Here is a 21,349-nt window from a genome sequence, read left to right as displayed (position 1 = left end):
CCTGATTCTTTGTTTGGCTCACGTCTCAGGATATGTTTATGGCATGGACTTGTTATCAAATTTCAGAAAACATGGGCATTGTTTTTCTCGTGCTTATTGTAATAGCCTGTTTTTAAGCAGCTCTTAATTAATTGATAATAATATTTATTAGTTTAACTATATAGCTTAAATATGTGTCTTAAATAATTTGAGAAAATGGGTTTAAGGAATATAAATTTAAGATAAAGATTTATTAGTGTTTTAAAGATATTTGGTATTTTATTAAATCTTATTATTTTGGGTTAATGCAAAAGACTAATTTAGCCTTGAGTCTTAGTCATCCTTCCTCCCTCCTCTTGCATATATGTCAACCAAAGAGGAAGACACACAAACCTTATTGTTGTCAACTCCTCCATGTTCCATTTTTTTTTTAAGGAGTGAGTTCCTTCATTTGTGAACCCAATTAGAAGACCCAAAAAAAAACCCATCTCATCTTCTCCTTCTCGAACGTCGTTCTTGTTTGATGAAATTAATCCATCTTTCGCTCATGTTTAGCAAATTCTTTCTGCATGAAAGTTGTAGCCCTTGAAAAACTAACCAGTTTAGGTTCAAGAATCAATCAATTTGGAGCATTATTGTAGGAGATAACCCCTCTTCTTGTCGCTGCTACTGCAGTTGTTGCTTTCAGCACCAGCTTCTATTTTCCATGTTTTGAAGATCTTGTGCTTATTTTCCGCTTCTTGTTTCTGAATAGAAGTTGTAGATCTCTTTTCGTAGATGAATTTAGGCACAAAAATCACTCAATTTGGATCCGTATTCTAGGGTTTTTTTTATGAGAATTGAAGAATTGAAAACAATATTGGGAACTCTGATATTGACATTTGGGGTAATACGGTAATTCCCGAAAAACACATTCAAGCACCTAATTAATGAAATTAATTTTAATGGGAACTATTTGGGGAATACATGTGACATATTAGGGTATTAATCAAGGTATTCTATCCTCCTAATCACCCATTAAGTAAAGCTTAAACATAGATACTTCCAGCAGTATTCTGCAGCAGACCCACCTTGGGAAATGACCAAATTGACCCCCCTAAGAATGAGAAATTACAAAACTACCTACACCCACCCTTCCTATAAATACAGAGCAACCTCTCATAGTTTTCTCCACCCCAGAAAAGTCCAGAAACCCTCTGCCCAGAGCTCTTCCCTCCTCTCCTTTTGTCTCGCCAGTTCTGGCGTGTTCCAGGTGAGGTTTCACCTCCAATTTTCGTCCCTTTTCCTTCTGAATTTTTGCATGAAACTTTAGGAAATTGTTCTTTACCTATTTGTGCAGATTGGGTAAGCAATCGTTTGTGGAAAAACCAAGGGAAACCAAGCCAACCGAAGCCAAACCCACCAGCTAAGGTAAATCTTCTAGGGCTGTAACTTGGGTTGAATTAGTACCTTATTCTTGGGATTTTTCTTGTCAAATTCTTATATTATGTTGGTATTGAATTAAGGGAAAGTGTTAGTGAAGAAATCTCTGATTCGTGAGCCATAGTTGAGGAGATATCACCCCACAATTAAGGTACACATATATTGTCCATCCACTTTGATGAAAATTTATAGCTTGTGTTATCTTTATTTTAAGAATGTGATTTGCGTTTAACAATATGAATTTCGATTTAAGTTTTATTTATACTATTGTGATTTGGAAAGCCCAAATAAGTTGTGAATATGAATATTTTTTTTTGGATTTCAATGAGTTTAATAATTGTGTTTTTAATTTATATATCTCCATTGATTTAAACATGAGGATTGTGAAAGCTCGATTTTGAGACTTGAAATTTTGATTATGAGACATTGTGATAGATTTGAACATGAGCCTTGTGCCAATTCGATTGTGAGACTTGTGAAGATTTGGTAGCGAGAATTATTAAGGTTTGGTTACATATTTGGGGGATGTGACCCATGTGAGATTTATAAAGATACATATATTTGTTAAGAATGATATAGGTTGTAATGTAATCAGAATTTCATACTCTAAGTCGGCTTATGTTAGCTTCATTATATTTAGTTCATTTCGAAAAATACAGTTGGATATCATTATGGGTAATCAAGCTATAGTTATGAATTTTTTTTGAAATAAGTTACGGAGTACATGATTAGAGAAATATGAGTGTGAATCATAAATATTAACCTTTGTTGGGATTAATAAGGTTTAGCAGGGACTATCGGTTGAATCATAAGCGATAGATATATTCCTCTGTATTCTTTTATTTTCTTGAACTATTATTTGAGCGATATAATTTTATAATAAGATCTATAAGTTATTTTTATGAGATAATTATTTTCTTTATGTTATAGTTAACGTTATCACTAAACGGTAGTTTTACCAGCATATTAGTTATTGTATAATTCCAACTCGAATATGACGATAAGGATTGGTTACAACGTAAATGGTTTTTTTTTTTTGAAATAAGTTTTATGAATTGGGTAACCATAAAAATAAACTAATTGATCTTCTAAAAATCCAGTTTGAGCTACTCAATATATATAATGTTTTTTTGATTTTCCAAATTATGATTTATGGCCTATATTTATCAAGTTATCCTTTATCGATTCGTGAAGCTCAATGTTTATTAAATTATTTTATTTGAGATCTATATATGGTTTATGTAAAAAGTATGTTTGAATTTAAAAGTTTAAGATTATTCTTTGACTAAGATGAAATAATATAAATGATATATATTTGATACAATTAGATTGTGTATTTACACATCATTTTATACTTTATTTTTAAGGAGAATTATTTTCAAGATCTAAATTAAAGTGTTGGGTATGTAACCACGTACGATCAAGAGAAAATTAAGTTGACTAGTCTTAATTGAGCTATTATGCTAACTTGGGCATAACCTATATGCATTTGGAGTTACTTATAAGGAAGATTTTGGGTTATTATACTTGGAGTTATGAAGGTTTCATAGTATAATAAGGGTTTAAGTTTACTATACTATTGTGACTAAGGTTGTAGTAATTTAAAAAGGGCGATCTTTGTGCTACAAACTAAATATTGCGTTTTGGGACCGAGAGTATATCAATAGATTAATATTGAGTTTACTACTTTGTATTCGTGAGTATAATTCCTGAAAAGCTTATCTTGGATTTTAACTATATGCGAGTTCTTTCAAGCGAACCGAATGACATATAGGTGCTTAGGTTATCTTGTTTTCAAGATTTATGTATAAAATTTTTGTGAAAAGCTTTGGATAAGCTATTATGATCTTTAAGTAAATCTTTTGGATGGATTTGTCAATTTGAATAAGTATCATTGCGACAACATTTTGAACTGTGTTTAATTTCAGATGTGATTTGGTTTGCGATACAAGCCTTTGAAAAATTATATTTATATATTTCTTAAATTTGTTAAATGATTTTTCAAATGTGTTTAGTTGGGAAGAAGCCGTTAACAACGGCCATGAACAACACTTGTGTATTTGTGTGTGATCTGTGTAAATGCACATCTGTGCATCTGTGTAAATGTACATATGTACATCTGTGTGGGGACATGTCCTAAAAGTCTTGCAAGCATTTGTAAAAAGGTGGGTGACGACCCCTAAAAGTTTGGAGACAGTGGTTATTCAACCCGTATCTATTCGTGTTCTCTTCCCCGATTTATATATATGTTTAAAAGATAAAATATGTTTGATTATGCTTTATGCTAGAAGTAGCAAATAATGTGAGACTTGTCATTGTGTGTGATTTGATAATGTAAATGATTTTCTAGGAAAAGCAAATATCTCTTAAATCTTTGCTTTTGTGCAAGCTTCGGATTATCAAGGATTTCTAAGAAATACATTTTTGATATTACTATTTGACTTTATTTCCAAAATATATGATCGAGAGCAAATCGTATTTGAGTTTATTATTTCCAAAGGAATGTATATGTGTGATTTGGATGTGAAGCTCACAACCACAGATTTTCTTCATGTTATACCGAGAAGCGGAGACTTAGTCTTAGTTAAGTTGTGTTAGTTGTTTAAGCTCAGGTAGACTCTGAGATACGAGTTGAGAATTTGTGATGGATTCATTTTCAAAGCATATGAGATTAGTTACGTTGAAAAATGGATTTGAGGACTTCTGAAAATATAAATCTTACGATCTTTGTGAATCACCTGGTGATTGAGTCCAAGCCCTTGCTTGATTTATTTATTAGTTATGAACATCAAAGTTTTGTTCAATGTTTCAAGTACTTTAAATTATTGCAATTTGATTACTGAGCTTAATTTGAATATGATTTGATTCGTATTGAATCGGTTTTATCTTTGAAATAAATAACTCACGAAATTATGTTTTAAGCCACTAAAATGAGTTTCAGGTTTGGCAATGTGTACTCAGTTTCCCTGACTTTGTTCTTTGAACCTGTCCTTGTGGGGGCAGATTCCTATTCGTGATTTTGCAGGGTTAGTTAATGCTGGAAGTTGAATCAGGGATCGCGAATGCAAAAAGAGATATATGCTAGCTGAATTTCATATAGAAGGTTGTAATAGTTTTTGTGTGAATATTATTAAAGTTAAATATGAAAAGTTATTGAATATTATGGATTAATTCCTTGTGGGTTAAGAGCTAAGTTTGATTAATGCTATTAAGTAATTCTAATTAGCAGCTCGTTAAGAGCGGGCTGTTATAGGTGGTATCAGAGCCAGGTTGGTTTTAGATTTGCTATGATCTTCATATCATAGCATACTAGTTAAAAATGGGTAATTCGATCGACAAAGAATTAATGGTTATGTGAGTTACATTTGGGACGTTAAGCTCAAAGTTTTGTGTTTTAAATCGATGAGTTGAGAATTGAAAGGAAGATTTGAAGATGTAATAGCCTGTTTTTAAGCAGCTCTTAATTAATTGATAATAATATTTATTAGTTTAACTATATAGCTTAAATATGTGTCTTAAATAATTTGAGAAAATGGGTTTAAGGAATATAAATTTAAGATAAAGATTTATTAGTGTTTTAAAGATATTTGGTATTTTATTAAATCTTATTATTTTGGGTTAATGCAAAAGACTAATTTAGCCTTGAGTCTTAGTCATCCTTCCTCCCTCCTCTTGCATATGTGTCAACCAAAGAGGAAGACACACAAACCTTATTGTTGTCAACTCCTCCATGTTCCATTTTTTTTAAGGAGTGAGTTCCTTCATTTGTGAACCCAATTAGAAGACCCAAAAAAAAACCCATCTCATCTTCTCCTTCTCGAACGTCGTTCTTGTTTGATGAAATTAATCCATCTTTCGCTCATGTTTAGCAAATTCTTTCTGCATGAAAGTTGTAGCCCTTGAAAAACTAACCAGTTTAGGTTCAAGAATCAATCAATTTGGAGCATTATTGTAGGAGATAACCCCTCTTCTTGTCGCTGCTACTACAGTTGTTGCTTTCAGCACCAGCTTCTATTTTCCATGTTTTGAAGATCTTGTGCTTATTTTCCGCTTCTTGTTTCTGAATAGAAGTTGTAGATCTCTTTTCGTAGATGAATTTAGGCACAAAAATCACTCAATTTGGATCCGTATTCTAGGGTTTTTTTTATGAGAATTGAAGAATTGAAAACAATATTGGGAACTCTGATATTGACATTTGGGGTAATACGGTAATTCCCGAAAAACACATTCAAGCACCTAATTAATGAAATTAATTTTAATGGGAACTATTTGGGGAATACATGTGACATATTAGGGTATTAATCAAGGTATTCTATCCTCCTAATCACCCATTAAGTAAAGCTTAAACATAGATACTTCCAGCAGTATTCTGCAGCAGACCCACCTTGGGAAATGACCAAATTGACCCCCCTAAGAATGAGAAATTACAAAACTACCTACACCCACCCTTCCTATAAATACAGAGCAACCTCTCATAGTTTTCTCCACCCCAGAAAAGTCCAGAAACCCTCTTCCCAGAGCTCTTCCCTCCTCTCCTTCTGTCTCGCTAGTTCTGGCGTGTTCCAGGTGAGGTTTCACCTCCAATTTTCGTCCCTTTTCCTTCTGAATTTTTGCATGAAACTTTAGGAAATTGTTCTTTACCTATTTGTGCAGATTGGGTAAGCAATCGTTTGTGGAAAAACCAAGGGAAACCAAGCCAACCGAAGCCAAACCCACCAGCTAAGGTAAATCTGCTAGGGCTGTAACTTGGGTTGAATTAGTACCTTATTCTTTGGATTTTTCTTGTCAAATTCTTATATTATGTTGGTATTGAATTAAGGGAAAGTGTTAGTGAATAAATCTCTGATTCGTGAGCCATAGTTGAGGAGATATCACCCCACAATTAAGGTACACATTGTCCATCCACTTTGATGAAAATTTATGGCTTGTGTTATCTTTATTTTAAGAATGTGATTTTACGTTTAACAATATGAATTTCGATTTAAGTTTTACTTATAATATTGTGATTTGGAAATCCTATATAAGATGTGAATATGAACATTATATTTATAGAATTTCAATGATTTTAATATTTGTGTTTTTAATCTATATATCTCAATTGATTTAAACATGAGGATTGTGAAAGCTCGATTTTTGAGACTTGAAATTTTGATCGTGAGACATTTTGATACATTTGAAAATGAAACTTGTGCCAATTCGATTGTGAGACTTGTGAAGACTTGGTAGCGAGATTTATTAAGGTTTGGTTACATAGTTGGAGGATGTGACCCATGTGAGATTTATAAAGATACATATATTTGTTAAGAATAATATGGGTTGTAATGTAATCGGAATTCCATACTCTAAGTTGGCTCATGTTAGCTTCAGTATATTTAGTGCATTTCGGAAAATACAGTTGAATATCATTATGGGTAATCAAGCTATAGATATGACAAATTATGAAATAAGGTACGGAGTACATGATTATGGAACTATGAGTGTGACTCATAAATATTAACCTATGTTGGGATTAATAAGGTTTAGCAGGGACTATCGGTTGAATCATAAGCGATAGATATATTCCTCTATATTCTTTTGTTTATCTTGAACTATTATTTGAGCGATATAATTTTATAATAAGATCTATAAGATAAATATTTTCTTTATGTTATAGTTAACGTTATCACTAAACGGTAGTTTTACTAACATATTAGTTATTGTATAATTCTAACTCGAATATGATGATAAGGATTGGTTACAACGTGAATGGCTTTTTGAAATAAGTTTTATGAATTGGGTAACCATAAAAATAAACTAATTGATCTTCTAAAAATCCAGTTTTGAGCTACTCAATATATAATGTATTTTAATTTTCTGAATTATGATTTATGGCCTATATTTACCAAGTTATCATTTATCGAGTTTTGAAGCTCAATGTTTATTAAATTATTTCATTTGAGATCTTTACACGGTTTCTGTAAAGAGTATGTTTGAATTTAAAAGTTTAAGATTATTCTTTGACTAAGATAAAATAATATAAATGATATATATATTTTTTTGATACGATTGTATTGTGTATTTACACATCATTTTATACTTTATTCTTAATGAGAATTATTTTAAGATCTAAATTACAGTGTTGGGTATGTAACCACATACGATCAAGAGAAATTTAAGTTGACTAGTCTTAATTGAGCTATTACGCTAACTTGGGTATAACCTATATGCAACTGGAGTTAGATAAGGAAGATTTTGGGTTATTATACTTGGAGTTATGAATGTTTCATAGTATAATAAGGGTTTGAGTTTATTATACTATTGTGACTAAAGGTTGGAGTAATTTGAAATGGTGATCTTTGTGCTACAAACTTAATATTTGCGTTTTGGGACCGAGAATATATCAATAGATTAATATTGAGTTTACTACTTTGTATTCATGAGTATAATTCCTGACAAGCTTAAGGATTTCGACTATATATCTTGGATTTTAACTATATGCGAGTGCTTTCAAGCGAACCGAATAACATATAGGTGCTTAGGTTATCTTGTTTTCAAGATTTATGTATACAGAGTTTGTGAAAAATCTTTGGATAAGCTATTATGATCTTTAAGCAAATCTTTTGAATGGATCTGTTAAATTGAATAAGTATCATTGTGACAATATTTTCAATTGTGTTTAATTGTGTTAATTCAGATGTGATTTGGTTTGTGATATAAGCCTTTGAAGAATTATATTTCTTAAATTTATTAAATGAGTTTTCAAATGTGTTTTAGTGGGGAAGAAGCCGTTAACAACGGCCATGAACAACACTTGTGTATTTGTGTGTGATCTTTGTAAATGCACATCCGTGCATCTGTGTAAATGTACATATGTACATCTGTGTGGGGACATGTCCTAAAAGTCTTGCAAGCATATGTAAAAAGGTGGGTGACGACCCCTAAAAGTTTGGAGACAGTGGTTATTCAACCCGTCTCTATTCGTGTTCTCTTCCCCGATTTATATATATGTTTAAAAGATAAAATATGTTTGATTATGCTTTATGCTAGAAGTAGCAAATAATGTGAGACTTGTCATTGTGTGTGATTTGATAATGTAAATGATTTTCTAGGAAAAGCAAATATCTCTTAAATCTTTGCTTTTGTGCAAGCTTCGGATTATCAAGGATTTCTAAGAAATACATTTTTGATATTACTATTTGACTTTATTTCCAAAATATATGATCGAGAGCAAATCGTATTTGAGTTTATTATTTCCAAAGGAATGTATATGTGTGATTTGGATGTGAGGCTCACAACCACAGATTTTCTTCATGTTATACCGAGAAGCGGAGACTTAGTCTTAGTTAAGTTGTGTTAGTTGTTTAAGCTCAGGTAGACTCTGAGATACGAGTTGAGAATTTGTGATGGATTCATTTTCAAAGCATATGAGATTAGTTACGTTGAAAAATGGATTTGAGGACTTCTGAAAATATAAATCTTACGATCTTTGGGAATCACCTGGTGATTGAGTCCAAGCCTTGCTTGAGTTATTTATTAGTTATGAACATCAAAGTTTTGTTCAATGTTTCAAGTACTTTAAATTATTGCAATTTGATTACTGAGCTTAATTTGAATATGATTTGATTCGTATTGAATCGGTTTTATCTTTGAAATAAATAACTCACAAAATTATGTTTTAAGCCACTAAAATGAGTTTCAGGTTTGGCAATGTGTACTCAGTTTCCCTGACTTTGTTCTTTGAACCTGTCCTGGTGGGAGCAGATTCCTATTCGTGATTTTGCAGGGTTAGTTAATGCTGGAAGTTGAATCAGGGATCGCGAATGCAAAAAGAGATATATGCTAGCTGAATTTCATATAGAAGGTTGTAATAGTTTTTTTGTGAATATTATTAAAGTTAAATATGAAGAGTTATTGAATATTATGGATTAATTCCTTGTGGGTTAAGAGCTAAGTTTGATTAATGCTATTAAGTAATTCTAATTAGCAGCTCGTTAAGAGCGGGCTGTTATACTTATGCTCTGTATTACAATGATATATTCATAAAATGATTTAGGAGTTTTTTTTTTTATATTCAATGATGGTTAATTTTTGGGACATAGAAATAAATGATAACTGATGTGGAATAAAATACAGTGTGTATACAATATCAAGGTAATGTGAACACTGTTCAAAATACTTTTCCATTGATTGTTAAAACTTTGTTAATAATTAGTTTTTTTGACCAAAATATTTTGGTAGAAGGTTGCATTAGCACAATATGTGGAGGGCAGCAAGATTCAAATGCAATCCTTGGATTTTGAGATTGCTGATGCCCGTGAAGAAAATAATTCCCATCCTAAAGCAAGACCATGGATTTCTTCTCAAATGCATGCTCGTACAAACAATGGTGTTTTACCTCATCTTCTCATAGCTATAGTATTTCCACTTCCTTTTGAGAAATGGTAGACGCTTAAATTTCAGTATACCACACTCAAGGACGCGACCTTATTACTATAATCACATGCTTTTGCGATTTATTGTTAGTTTTCATTTGACCAGTTGTAAAATTTATGGCCTTTCTCATTGAATAGTTTGATTAACACAATGCACTCATAAATTTTTCATTAGAAACACGTTGCTAATGTTTATTGTAAACATATTATGATTTTGTATTATCAATTATATATATGCAAATCGAACTTTTTTTTTTTTTTTTAGAATTTACCATAATTTTGTAAATATCGATCTTTTACGCAATATTTATACAAAATAATTTTGTATATCTTGGGGGATCGTGCGCTAGCGCGCACGGTCCAACAACTAGTTTAATAAATATATAGAAGTAAATATTCATTTAATATTTCCATATTGAGTACGGAGTAGATTACTTAACATAATTTGATAGTTAAATAAATATATCCGACAGTCTGACTTAGATGATTTATGAATACAACTTACTTGGTACATTTTGATACCAGGATTAAGAGATAACCGTGATTGGGACATTGGGTGTTAGATCCACACCTTTTTCGGTTACCATATTAGATCATTCTTCTTGCTTCTTTCTTATCCTTTCTTCCCATAAAAACTCTGATTAAACCCAAAAATAAATATAAATATAAAAAACATCTTTTGTTCTTAAAATCCCAGGTCAAGGCAGAGTCTCAAACAGAGGAGAGAGAAAACAAGAGAGACTTTCCATTTCATCTCTAGTGTCTCTTTCACCATTTTCTCTGTTTAAATAGATTATAATCGAATAAAACACTATTTTAGATAAAATTTTATGTTTTTCATATTTTCTTAAACCTTCTCTTGACATTACGGGAGTTTTTCCCTTGTTTTTTAAAACAAAAATAAATAATGGTGTTGTTCTTCTAATTGTTTTGCATTTTATGTAAATTGAAATGGAAAAATGATGGGTTTTTGAAAAAAATTGTGATTTAAGGTTGTTTTGGATTCTGGTTTTCTTTTAATTTATTTTGATAATTCATAAATAATGATTCAAGAAACTGTTGTCGAGCTTCAAGAAACTGAGAAACAGAATTCAGGTTGTTCAATTAATGATGCAAGAGTTTCAGAAAGTGTGATTACAATACAGGAAGATTCACCAGATTTGAGTTGTTCACAAGAACCATCTGTTTCTTCTGTTGCTGTTAATGTTGTCAGAGATTCTGAAAACAGATCAGCTGATTCAGGGGAGAGTTGTGCAACAGGAATTGTGGGTGAAACAAAGGTTGCTGAAGATAGAAAAGAGAGAGAGAAATCGTGGGTTGTTGATTTAAAACTTGGTGATGGAGATATTTGTGATGGTGAAATAGTTTGTAGGATTTGTCACTTGAGTTCTGAGCAACCATGGAAGTTTCCATTTTTCGCGGCGAAAACTGATCTTATTATGCTTGGATGTGGATGTAAAGGTGAACTTAGTGTTGCACATTCTTATTGTGGCGAAGCTTGGTTCAAGCTCAAGGGAAACAGGTAAATACAATTTCTATATGTTTTTTGTTTATTTTAGGTATAATGTTTTGTGGTTTCAAACTCAACAGTGCAATAGATAACATCTGTGATAGCATTTAGGTTGATTTAGTCGGTGGTTACAATTTGTTTTTGCAAAGGTGTTCCGTAAAATCACCACTTGTTAGTTGTACTCGCCGATTGTACCATGAACTTCGACTTTTGATGTTTGATACTTCTTCCTTACCAAAATTAAAGTCTTGTATTTTAAATCGGGGCGTACTATAATTATAATCTTATTTTCTTATTTGAATCTAAAATACTTTTCTCATATTACACTCCTTTAGGACAACAAAAGGAAAAAAAACGTTGCATAGAAAACTTCCCTATGTACTAAATCCCCTTCTCCACGTACTTAAATTTTTTTACAGGAACTTTATTCGTTCTTACATACAAATTAATCAACAATATACTATATTTCAAATTAATATATTTTAAATTATTCGTTCTTAAATACAAATATTCTAATATCTCATACAAATTAATCATCAATATACTAAATTTCAATTTTCTTAAAATTCGTATTTTTAGTGAAATAAAAATATAATTTTGGGACGGAGAGAGTATTACGGAATACCTAACTACAAGTTGTTACTTTGATGACTTGAAAGTGTAAGATTAAGGATTTAGGTATGTAGCTTTCTGTAGGTTCATAAAGTCAACACATTCACAAATAGCACATCTTGGTTAAGATTAAATTATACTCCCAACTTTCTTCGGCGTTTAATCTCAGATTTGACTATTTGGGAAGTGATCCATTCTGGATGTGCCTATTGCTTTTTACCAGTTCTAGACTAATAGAGCCCGGATCCAATACGTATCCGACACTAGATTATTTGATTTGACATCAGTCACATCACCAAGCCAAACCGATTATTAATGTGATTGTTTTTCTTAATAACATTGAATTAACAAATAAACCCGAATATAACCTGGTGTGACCAAACTTGAAAACCAAATGAATCATTACTTGAATATATTTTGAACAAAGATATTGAACTCCTTTATGTTACTCTAGAGTCTAGATATGATAGGAAACAAAGAGTGTTAATTAAAACCTTGAAAACATGTCAATGGTTAATTATTTTCGGATGACATATCACAAGATTATCCAGAATAACTTTGTTCATTTTGATGATCCTATTATAGCGAGTCTGATTTGGACGAAGACAACTTACTGTAAATATTAGCAGTCCATAAAAATGAAAGTTGCATATGCAAGCTGGAAAGCCCGTGAAAGTTGTTGCTTTGCTTTTTCATGAACAAATGTGTAACCTGTGTTAGAAAAGTATGGGAAGTTCCACTTGCAGACCTTTCTGCATAAGTAAGTTATCACTTATGTGGGTATTAAGTTGCGTAAAAAGTTGATCAACCTCACAACAGATCATGAAGTTCCCATGAGAAAATTAAAAAATCTTTCCCTTTGGTCTCAGAACTCTCGAGTAACTAGTTTCACAAAGTTATATTCTCTTCTATCGATATGTTGTATCGTATTTCAGTAATACAATCGGATTACAGTTTATCAACTCCATTCCCAACTCAAATGCGGAGTAGTAGGACTTTATGAAATTAAAGTTTCTTATATTGGCTTTGTGATTGTGTAGGATATGCGAAATATGTGGGGAGATAGCAAATAATATAAGAGGAGTGGGGAACGAGAGCTTCATGGAGGAGTGGAAAGATGGCAGAATGAATGCTAACGCATTAGACTCAGCGGACAGGAGTGCAGAAGGATGCTGGCATGGACAGCCATTGTGTAACTTCCTCATGGCCTGCTTGGTCATCGCCTTTGTCCTACCATGGTTTTTTCGATTCAGCATGTTCTGATTTTTCCGAATGTGTACATAATTTTTTCGACAACATAATAAATCCTTTTTTCCTAGCCAATTAATGCCTAAGATTTTGGTTTAATTTTCCTACACACGAGCATTTTTAGTTTCGAGATTTGAGAAATCAAGTTTGAGGTTCAAGATCTGAGCAGTGGCAACAGGTTGTATTACTTGAACCCATAACTTGGGAGTTCCTAAATTCATATTTTTCTTATGAATATACTTGCCCAATTGGAAGAAATGTGGATTATTTATGGGATGTCACACCAATATTTAAGGACTTGATCTTGTAGGAATGTAGGATATTCAATTGGATTGAGTAGTAGAAATGTCAAATTACCAACTTGATACACCAAAGACAATCTTCCTTATACAAGATTATATAAGTAATTAATTCAGATTCTTTTATCAAAGTATCAGACAGACTAACTAATAGCATTCGCTACTCTGTATTAGGCCCTGTTCTTTTTGGCTTAATTTCAGTTTCAGGACTTATTTGGCAGTTCAGTTCAGTTCAGTTCAAAAGCATTCAGTTCAGTTCAGTTCAGTTCAGTTCAATTCAGTTCAGTTCAGGAGCATTCAGTTCAGTTCAGTTCAGTTCAGTTCAGGAGCATTAAGTTCAGTTCAGTTTAATTTAATTCAATTTAATTTAATAATAATAATAATAATTATTATTATTATTATTATATTATTATTAATATTACTTATATTATTATTTATATTTATATTATTATATTATTATATTACTTATTATTTATATTTATATTTATATTTATATTATTATATTACTTATTATTATTATTATTATTATTATTTATAACTAATTATTTATTAATATTATTTATTAATTAGTTACGGATTATTAGTTATTAATTATCTAGTTATTAGTTATTAAATATGAAATATTATTATTATTAATATTTATCATTTATTGAAATTATTGAGTAATCAATTACAGATTATTATTATTATAATTTATTATATAGTTATTTAGTTATTAATAATAATTATTATTTAGTTATTATTTAACATTATTTATTATTAATTATTTATTATTAATTATTTATTATTAATTATTAATTATTAATTATTATTATTATTATTATTATTATTATTTATTATTTATTATTTATTATTTATTATTTATTATTTATTATTTATTATTTATTATTTATTATTTATTATTTATTATTTATTATTTATTATTTATTATTTATTATTTATTATTTATTATTATTATTATTATTATTTATTATTTATTATTTATTATTTATTATTTATTATTTATTATTTATTATTTATTATTTATTATTTATTATTTATTTCGGTAATATATTCTGTTAAGTTAAGTTAAGTTAAGTTCAGTTCAGTTCAGGAGCGTTCAGTTCAGTTCAGTTCAGTTCAATTCAGTTCAGTTCAGCTCAATTCAGTTCAGTTCAGCGCCTTAGTTACGAAAAAGAAGTTCAGACAAATTGCACGTACTAATAACACCGAGATATGACATCACTCACAAATCTTAGTGATCGACCTATTATTTCTCCGATTCACTTACATTTAAGTAAGACAGGGATCAGAACCTAGATCTATCATCTATTCCTCTCTTTTTTGAGTTAGGGGAAGGCCTATTGAGATTGTATATACTTATATGAAGGCAAATATCAGAATACTCGATGTGATAATTTGCCAATTCTAACAGTTTAATAGTCGCTACTTTCCTTAAAATGACCCCAACATTATTAATTTGTCCCCCAAATGTGCCACTGATGTTTTAATTAAGACTACTAAATGCAATTATCAACACATGATAATCTGCTATGACAGGTAACGTGGCCAGTGGCCACTGATGCGTAAATGTATTATCGAATCTAATATGTGGCCGTCACCTTAAACAAATCAGATTAGGGCCTACAGACTCCTAAGTTGTACTGGAATATCTGAGAGTTAAAAACTGATTCTGCATAATAAACATTTCCTGTTGCTTAAATTTGATGAAGGATGCATCTGCTACAAAGTGGTCTCAGATGCAATGTGAGGGGAACACATAAACCTGACGAGAATAGTCTGTTGAGTTCATAGCCTACACTGATATTGAGTCTGTATTTTTCTGATCTGTCAATCCTGCGAATAAGATTGAAACTTATGTGTGCCTGTTATTGAGTGTATGGCTGATTAGCTGAAAGCCAATATTTGTCTAACAAATGTTGCATGATAGTGATAATTTCTGAGCAGAAAAAAACCAAGAATGTGAATGCTAATCAGCATCAAAGTCAACTTTGTCATATCAAGAAATGCACATCGTCACAGGAATACATTGTCAAGTAGAAGGGTAGGTGTAAGGCTCATTAACCGAGAGCCGATATTTTGTCTAGCAAAAGGTGCATGACAGTGACACTTTCTGAACAGAAAAAAAAACCAGATATAAGGAAACCAAGAATGATGAATGTTTATCAGCATCAGATTGAAATTTAAACCCCCCTTCCCCACCTTTTCAGTGGTTACCAAAAGCTAGTAATTGCTAGGATATCAACCATAAGAGACAGTTTAGACATTTACCTAGGACTTTAACAGTTCTACAAGGTCACTCTTCTTTAGTTTGGAATAGCCTTTGATACCCCTTTTTTTGGCGAGCTCTTTGAGCTCAATGAGCTTCATTCCTTCAATTTCAGAAGACTCTTTGTCAGCTTCTAAGCTCAACTCCTCTCTATTAGTCACTTCGATTTCTTTGCTTCTCAGCGGTGTTGTGGACGGAATCGGAGACTTCTTCACAAAGTTGGAAGGTGGACGAGAAAACAGAGGAGCTGCAGATTCTGGGATAGGTATCGAGTTCTCCTTATTCGTTGTTTTTTTCTTGTGATTGGATTCTTCACTACGTTTCAACATTGAATCCTCAACTGCAAAAGGAGTTGCTTCAATTGTGTAAAATATGCTCAACCACAAGTCCACAAATCATCTCAATCCGATATTTCAATAATAGATTATTGAAATCAAATTACCATAAAAGAAAAGTCATTCTACACGAGACCAACAATTTCTTGTCACTGTTCACAACTAGTTTTCAGAGATTGAATTACAAAAGTAAGTTTTCAGAACCCAGATGTTATAATCAACTGACAATCGTAATTTACTTTATCACACAATCCAGTTTTGTTTAGTTACATAAATTATATTTACTATTGGGATGACAGATAGCTTGCTTAATCCAAATCAAGCATTATAAAGCAATCAGACAATAGAGACTCTGATTAAACAATTGAAAAGAACGTGCTGTAGTCCATCTGTTAACCTGATTTTTATTAGATAATTTAATTATGTATACTTATTTAGTAGTGAAAAGAGGCTGAGATTACTGCTAACCTCACCTTTCTTTTCCCTTTCTGATCGCTGAAGGAATTCGAGAACAGATGTTTCAACAGATAAATCACCATTAATTGATGCTTTGGAACTCTTGCTATATTTTCCGCTTCTTGAGTCCCCTTGAGATATTTCGACCTGTATGCGTTTAAACAACGCCTTTAAGTTATCACTTCTTGAGGACTTGCCGTCAGATGTTGAACGTGTGCTAAACTCATCATCTTTAAATGCTCTTCCCAGGACACTTTCTTTTAACAAAGGACTACTTCCCCTATTAGCTGTGTAAGCTTTGATGCTTGAGTTTTTATGCTGAAATGATGGTGTCTTGCAGGATGCAACAGGCATTAATCTGCATACAGTCTCTGCCAAATATAACAAGCTGCATCAAGAAATGATGACTCAGTTTCTAGTCCCAAATATGCGCACACCATTGAACCGCAACCACAATGAGAATTTGCTCCCTCTACAATTAACTTTGAGTCATTGAAGATAACAAACGTTGCATCCACAATCATTTTAAATGGGATCAAGCATGGAACTTATCTAGATCAATCTTAAGTTATATGCAATATCTAAAATATTATTTGACATTTTTGTTTGTTGCGTTTGTTTACATTTTTGTTCAGGTAAAGCATGGTTCACTCTTCCTAGTTCATACTTTCATACCAAACCTTCCGAAAATTTATTCTAATTAACACATTTAATACCATATCTAAACCGAATCCCCCCCCCCCTCCCAAAAAGAAAACTCCATTATGGAGACAGGGTGCTTGGGGAAAGGTGATTTTGGCACTCCATTGATTTTTTAATGGTTCTCTTAACTTGCTCACCCAAAATAAGAGTAAGTGGGACTACCAATATAAATCTTAGGATCCATTTGTTTTGACAAATTCCAAATTAGTTTTCCTTTGTTGGTTTCCTTACCAGAAATGTTATAGAGAAAAAAAACAAGGAGAGAAAAAGGGAGTTAAGGAGGGAGGGAAATATTGCTTCCCTTCCTTTCAAATGGAAAATGTTCTCTACCCTTATATATTTGCCAGTTTTTGCCATTAAGAAAACTGTCTTCCACCCTTTAACAAACCAAACAAAGGAAAATGATTGAAAACAGGAAAATTATTTTCTTGGAAAACCATTTACATCCAACCAAACACTCCCTTAATGTTAAAACCACCGTCTGGAAATAAAGGTTAGAAGCATTTTCTTGACGGTGGTAAGGAAGACATAAAGCGGTGAGAAAAAGTAACATACAGAGTCACATCACGGGCATTAAGTTCATGTTCGTAATGAGAGAAGATAAAACCATAGCTCTAGTTTATAATAAGATTATTGCTCAACCAAAAAAACTAAGAAAAGATCATCTTTGGTTCAATGCAAAAAAGTGGATTGTTGTTTGAATCTTTAGACCACACTTGAAATAAGAAGAACCAGTTAGAGGGTACTTTATGTAATGGAAACTACTACAAAATTCTAACCAATATATTAAATAGGTAGGCAGGGTATAGATCACCTCTTAAATGGTAGTAAGAGGATGCCTATCCCCTCTGACCCTCTCTTCGACCAAGTCTGAATAACCATCACCCCCTTATTTTAGCACCTAATTAATTTCTCCATGTCATACCCTTGTAACTTCATACTATCCCTGAGTTATTTTCTGTGTGAAGCAAAAGAATTTTGATGACATTCCCTGGCAACAACAGAAGGTAGAGAAAACAATCAGCTTGGCACTTCCTAAATCCAACACGCCACTTACAAGAACTCCTTATGCCTAATTTCATCAAGCATTCGTGGAGTTCGATGAACAATCGTTTTCGTGTAATCAACACATTTTGTAAAACATTACTAGGTTCTGGAGATTAAATAAGGGTTTCGAAACTGAAACAAAACTCAATAGAACATCACTTTCTTCTACCATAATTCAAATTTCCATTATGATGCAACTAAATAATCTCTACAAATACTTTTCCCTTCCTTTAATCTCTATTACATCAAATTTCATCTAAGAAAAACAATAATTTGAGATCATCACAGTTAACTACTCCCTCTGTCCAGATTTAGTCATCACGTTAATAGTTCAAATTATACTCCATTTGGTTTGGTGTATAACTTTTTTCTTTCTTAAATATTTTAAGTTGTTTGGTTTGGCAAGTGATGGGAAAACAATTTTCCATAGGTCACCCAAAGATGGAAAAACCTTTTCCATTTGAAAGAAAGGAATAACACATTTCCACCTTATTCCTTTCTTCTTTAACCCTCTTCTTCTTCCTATTAATCTTCTCCCATTTTCCTTCTTCTATTAATTTTATTGTAAGGAATCAAAAACGAAAAATAATTTGGAATTGAGTTTTTCTTTGAAAAATATTTTCCAAACGAAAATCATTTTACGCTAAACCAAACAAAGCCTATATAAACATGACTGTGATAACACCGGATGGACCGAGGAAGCGATTAGTAACTAAACAATTTTGTTTAACAAATTGTTAAAATTGTTGATATGAACTAGTGCACATTAGAATCAAAAAAGATTTACTAGTACTGGAACTATTACAGAAAATTTATCAAACTGTTATTTCAAGGAAATGTGAAATGAAAGAAAAATTAGAAAAACAAGATTGAAATAGAGATACAGAAAAGTGATTACCTCCCAGAAACAACGATGTGGGATTGCTGAGGAGAGAGAAAGCTGTTGCATCCATTCTCAGGGGATCAGATTCTCCACTGCGTGCAAAAGCTCAATCCTCCTAAATTGTTGATTTAAAGGTTTTATCTTTACTCCTCCAAATCTAAATGTTTTTTCAATTTCCTTTTAATGTGTCCCAAAATGATCTTCCAATTTATTTTCTTTCCTTTTGGAAGATGATAAATATAATAGGAAAATTTGGTAATATTAATCCAATCTTTGACCGATTTTCTTTTATTAAGCCCACCTACGACATATTTTTTAATAATCCCACCTTTATTACCCAACAACTTTTATTGGGCCCAACAGGTCATAAAACTGTTGTAAGCGGCATTATTTCTCTACATGGCAGTACTCTCTCTCGATATATTCAGTCATCATCATCAATTCATCACCATCTCGTTGACTTTTTCACCGATTACCGGCCACTTAAGCCCAATAAAAGTCGTCGGGTAGTAAAGGTGGGATTATTAAAAAATATGTCGTAGGTGGGATTAATAAAAGAAAATCGGCCAAAGGTTGGATTAATATTACCAAATTTTCCAATATAATATTGGTAAAAAAATTCTATTAAGTTTGGATGGATTAATGAGTTGACATTTTTATTCCTTAAATTCTAGTGGCTCAACTATTTTGTTTTCTTGTGAAAATGGAATAAAAAAGCAACAATTCCCCATAAAACTACATTAATAATAGTGAATCTTACAATGTTTCTTTTTCCTTAATAACCGCGTAAAGTGACAAACGGGAAAAACATTTAGGTTCAGAGGGAGTATATCTTAAGAGTGAATATCCAACCTTATTTATTACTCCCCGTCCCTTAATTCTTGAGATCGGTGCGGAGTTTAAAATACTAGAATTGACTTATTAATTTAATAGGTGTTAGTTGATAGTAGAATATTTTTTTAATATAATTAGTGGAAAATGAGTAAGGGGTGGAAAGTGGAAAATGAGTAAGGGGTGGAAAGTGGAAAGTGGGGTGTGAATTTTAAAATGATTTTTGGTAGGGAGTAAGGGTGTGAGTGGGTTAGTAGGAAAATGTGAGAAATAATATAATATTGGTAAAAAAATTCTATTTATAGAAGCGGTGCAAGTATTAATGGACGGCCCGAAAAGGAAAGCGCTGTGAGTATCAAGGGACGGAGGGAGTACTAGTACTCTATCTGTTCCTAACTAAGTGTACTATATTCTAAATCGGGCATTCTCCTATACATGTCTTGTTTTATTCTCGAACATCCACTTTTCTCACTTTTCCCAGTTTTCATGATTAATATTTCTTACACATTCTACATTTTCCATCCCTATATCCATTTTTATTTGTATTTCATGAGTAAACAATTATCTACTTTTTCCTCTTCCTCATAAAAACGAAAGATGATACACATACTACAATGGATGTGTGTGGCCTCAACATACAAAATCAACCACAACTGTTAGATTAAGATCTGGTGAAATATTCTGGGCGGGAAAATAGGGGGAGCGAGGGCGATAATATTTTGGGAGAATTGCTCCATGTGGTGATATTTCGGCAGTAAGAATTTGGCGAAATACGCTATTGTTGGCGAAAATTTTATCCCGCCAAAGATAATAAAATAAATCGTTTTTTAAAAATAAAAAATTAAAAATCGTGTTTTTTATTTTTACTGATGAACTCTTTTTTAGTTAAATTTCCATTACCCTTTCTCAAAAATTAGAAAAAACGAATTTTATTACCTGACATTGCGGGAGATTTAATCAATTTTCAATTTTCAAACTCTAAGGTACCGCATTATTTTGTATTGCATGTTTATAAATTATAGAATACATTAGTTTTATTATGTTAATTGTTTGATTGAAGCCATTGGAGGTGTTATTTCTATGTAAATTATAAACGTAATTTTAATATGAGAGAATTGATATACAACCATTTAAGTGGTGTATTGTGGTTTCATATTATGATCACTAGGTCATGAATGTTATTTTTGTTAGATTATCTTCTAATCATTTGGCCGTGGCCAACAAATTTCAATCCAAATTTGTAAGGGAACTATGCAGGTTTGATACAATTGTGTGTCTGAATTAGTATAAAAATTGTGTAACTAACAGTTAACGTAGGCATAGTAACTTTTTGATGTCTTGGGTG

The 21,349-nt window shown here is 31.8% G+C and overlaps 2 protein-coding genes and 1 long non-coding RNA gene across 6 annotated transcripts; 2 read left to right on the top strand and 1 right to left on the bottom strand.

The window, feature by feature from the left end:
* The first annotated feature begins 392 nt into the window (after positions 1-392).
* On the top strand, positions 393-9,348 carry LOC130462066 (uncharacterized). The gene is made up of 7 exons (XR_008922198.1): positions 393-1,231; positions 1,319-1,389; positions 1,485-1,552; positions 4,405-4,504; positions 6,055-6,125; positions 6,221-6,288; positions 9,142-9,348. It is a non-coding gene; the product is annotated as an uncharacterized lncRNA (long non-coding RNA).
* Positions 9,349-10,429: 1,081 nt separating this feature from the next.
* On the top strand, positions 10,430-13,289 carry LOC110794143 (uncharacterized). Its single transcript, XM_021999084.2, has 2 exons — positions 10,430-11,334; positions 12,975-13,289. Exons 1-2 carry the CDS (start codon positions 10,856-10,858, stop codon positions 13,195-13,197), a joined length of 702 nt encoding a protein of 233 aa, XP_021854776.2. The 5' UTR covers positions 10,430-10,855; the 3' UTR covers positions 13,198-13,289.
* Positions 13,290-15,444: 2,155 nt separating this feature from the next.
* On the bottom strand, positions 15,445-19,344 carry LOC110794144 (SAP-like protein BP-73). 4 transcript variants are annotated; one of them, XM_021999085.2, is made up of 4 exons: positions 19,189-19,342; positions 18,058-18,234; positions 16,559-16,929; positions 15,445-16,090 (listed from the first exon to the last, which is right to left on the bottom strand). In XM_021999085.2, exons 2-4 carry the CDS (start codon positions 18,123-18,125, stop codon positions 15,753-15,755), a joined length of 777 nt encoding a protein of 258 aa, XP_021854777.1. In that variant the 5' UTR covers positions 18,126-18,234; positions 19,189-19,342; the 3' UTR covers positions 15,445-15,752. The 4 variants fall into 4 exon arrangements, with proteins under 4 accessions (XP_021854777.1, XP_021854779.1, XP_021854778.1 ...); XM_021999087.2 differs by lacking the exon at positions 18,058-18,234 and having other exon boundaries at positions 19,189-19,344; XM_021999086.2 differs by lacking the exon at positions 18,058-18,234 and having other exon boundaries at positions 16,559-16,912; positions 19,189-19,344.
* Between the last annotated feature and the right edge of the window lie 2,005 nt (positions 19,345-21,349).

The sequence above is a fragment of the Spinacia oleracea genome, chromosome 5 (assembly GCF_020520425.1).
Source record: "Spinacia oleracea cultivar Varoflay chromosome 5, BTI_SOV_V1, whole genome shotgun sequence".
Classification (NCBI taxonomy): Eukaryota; Viridiplantae; Streptophyta; class Magnoliopsida; order Caryophyllales; family Amaranthaceae; genus Spinacia; species Spinacia oleracea.
Note: the sequence above shows the minus strand (reverse complement) of the source record. Positions and strands in the feature narration are given on the sequence as shown.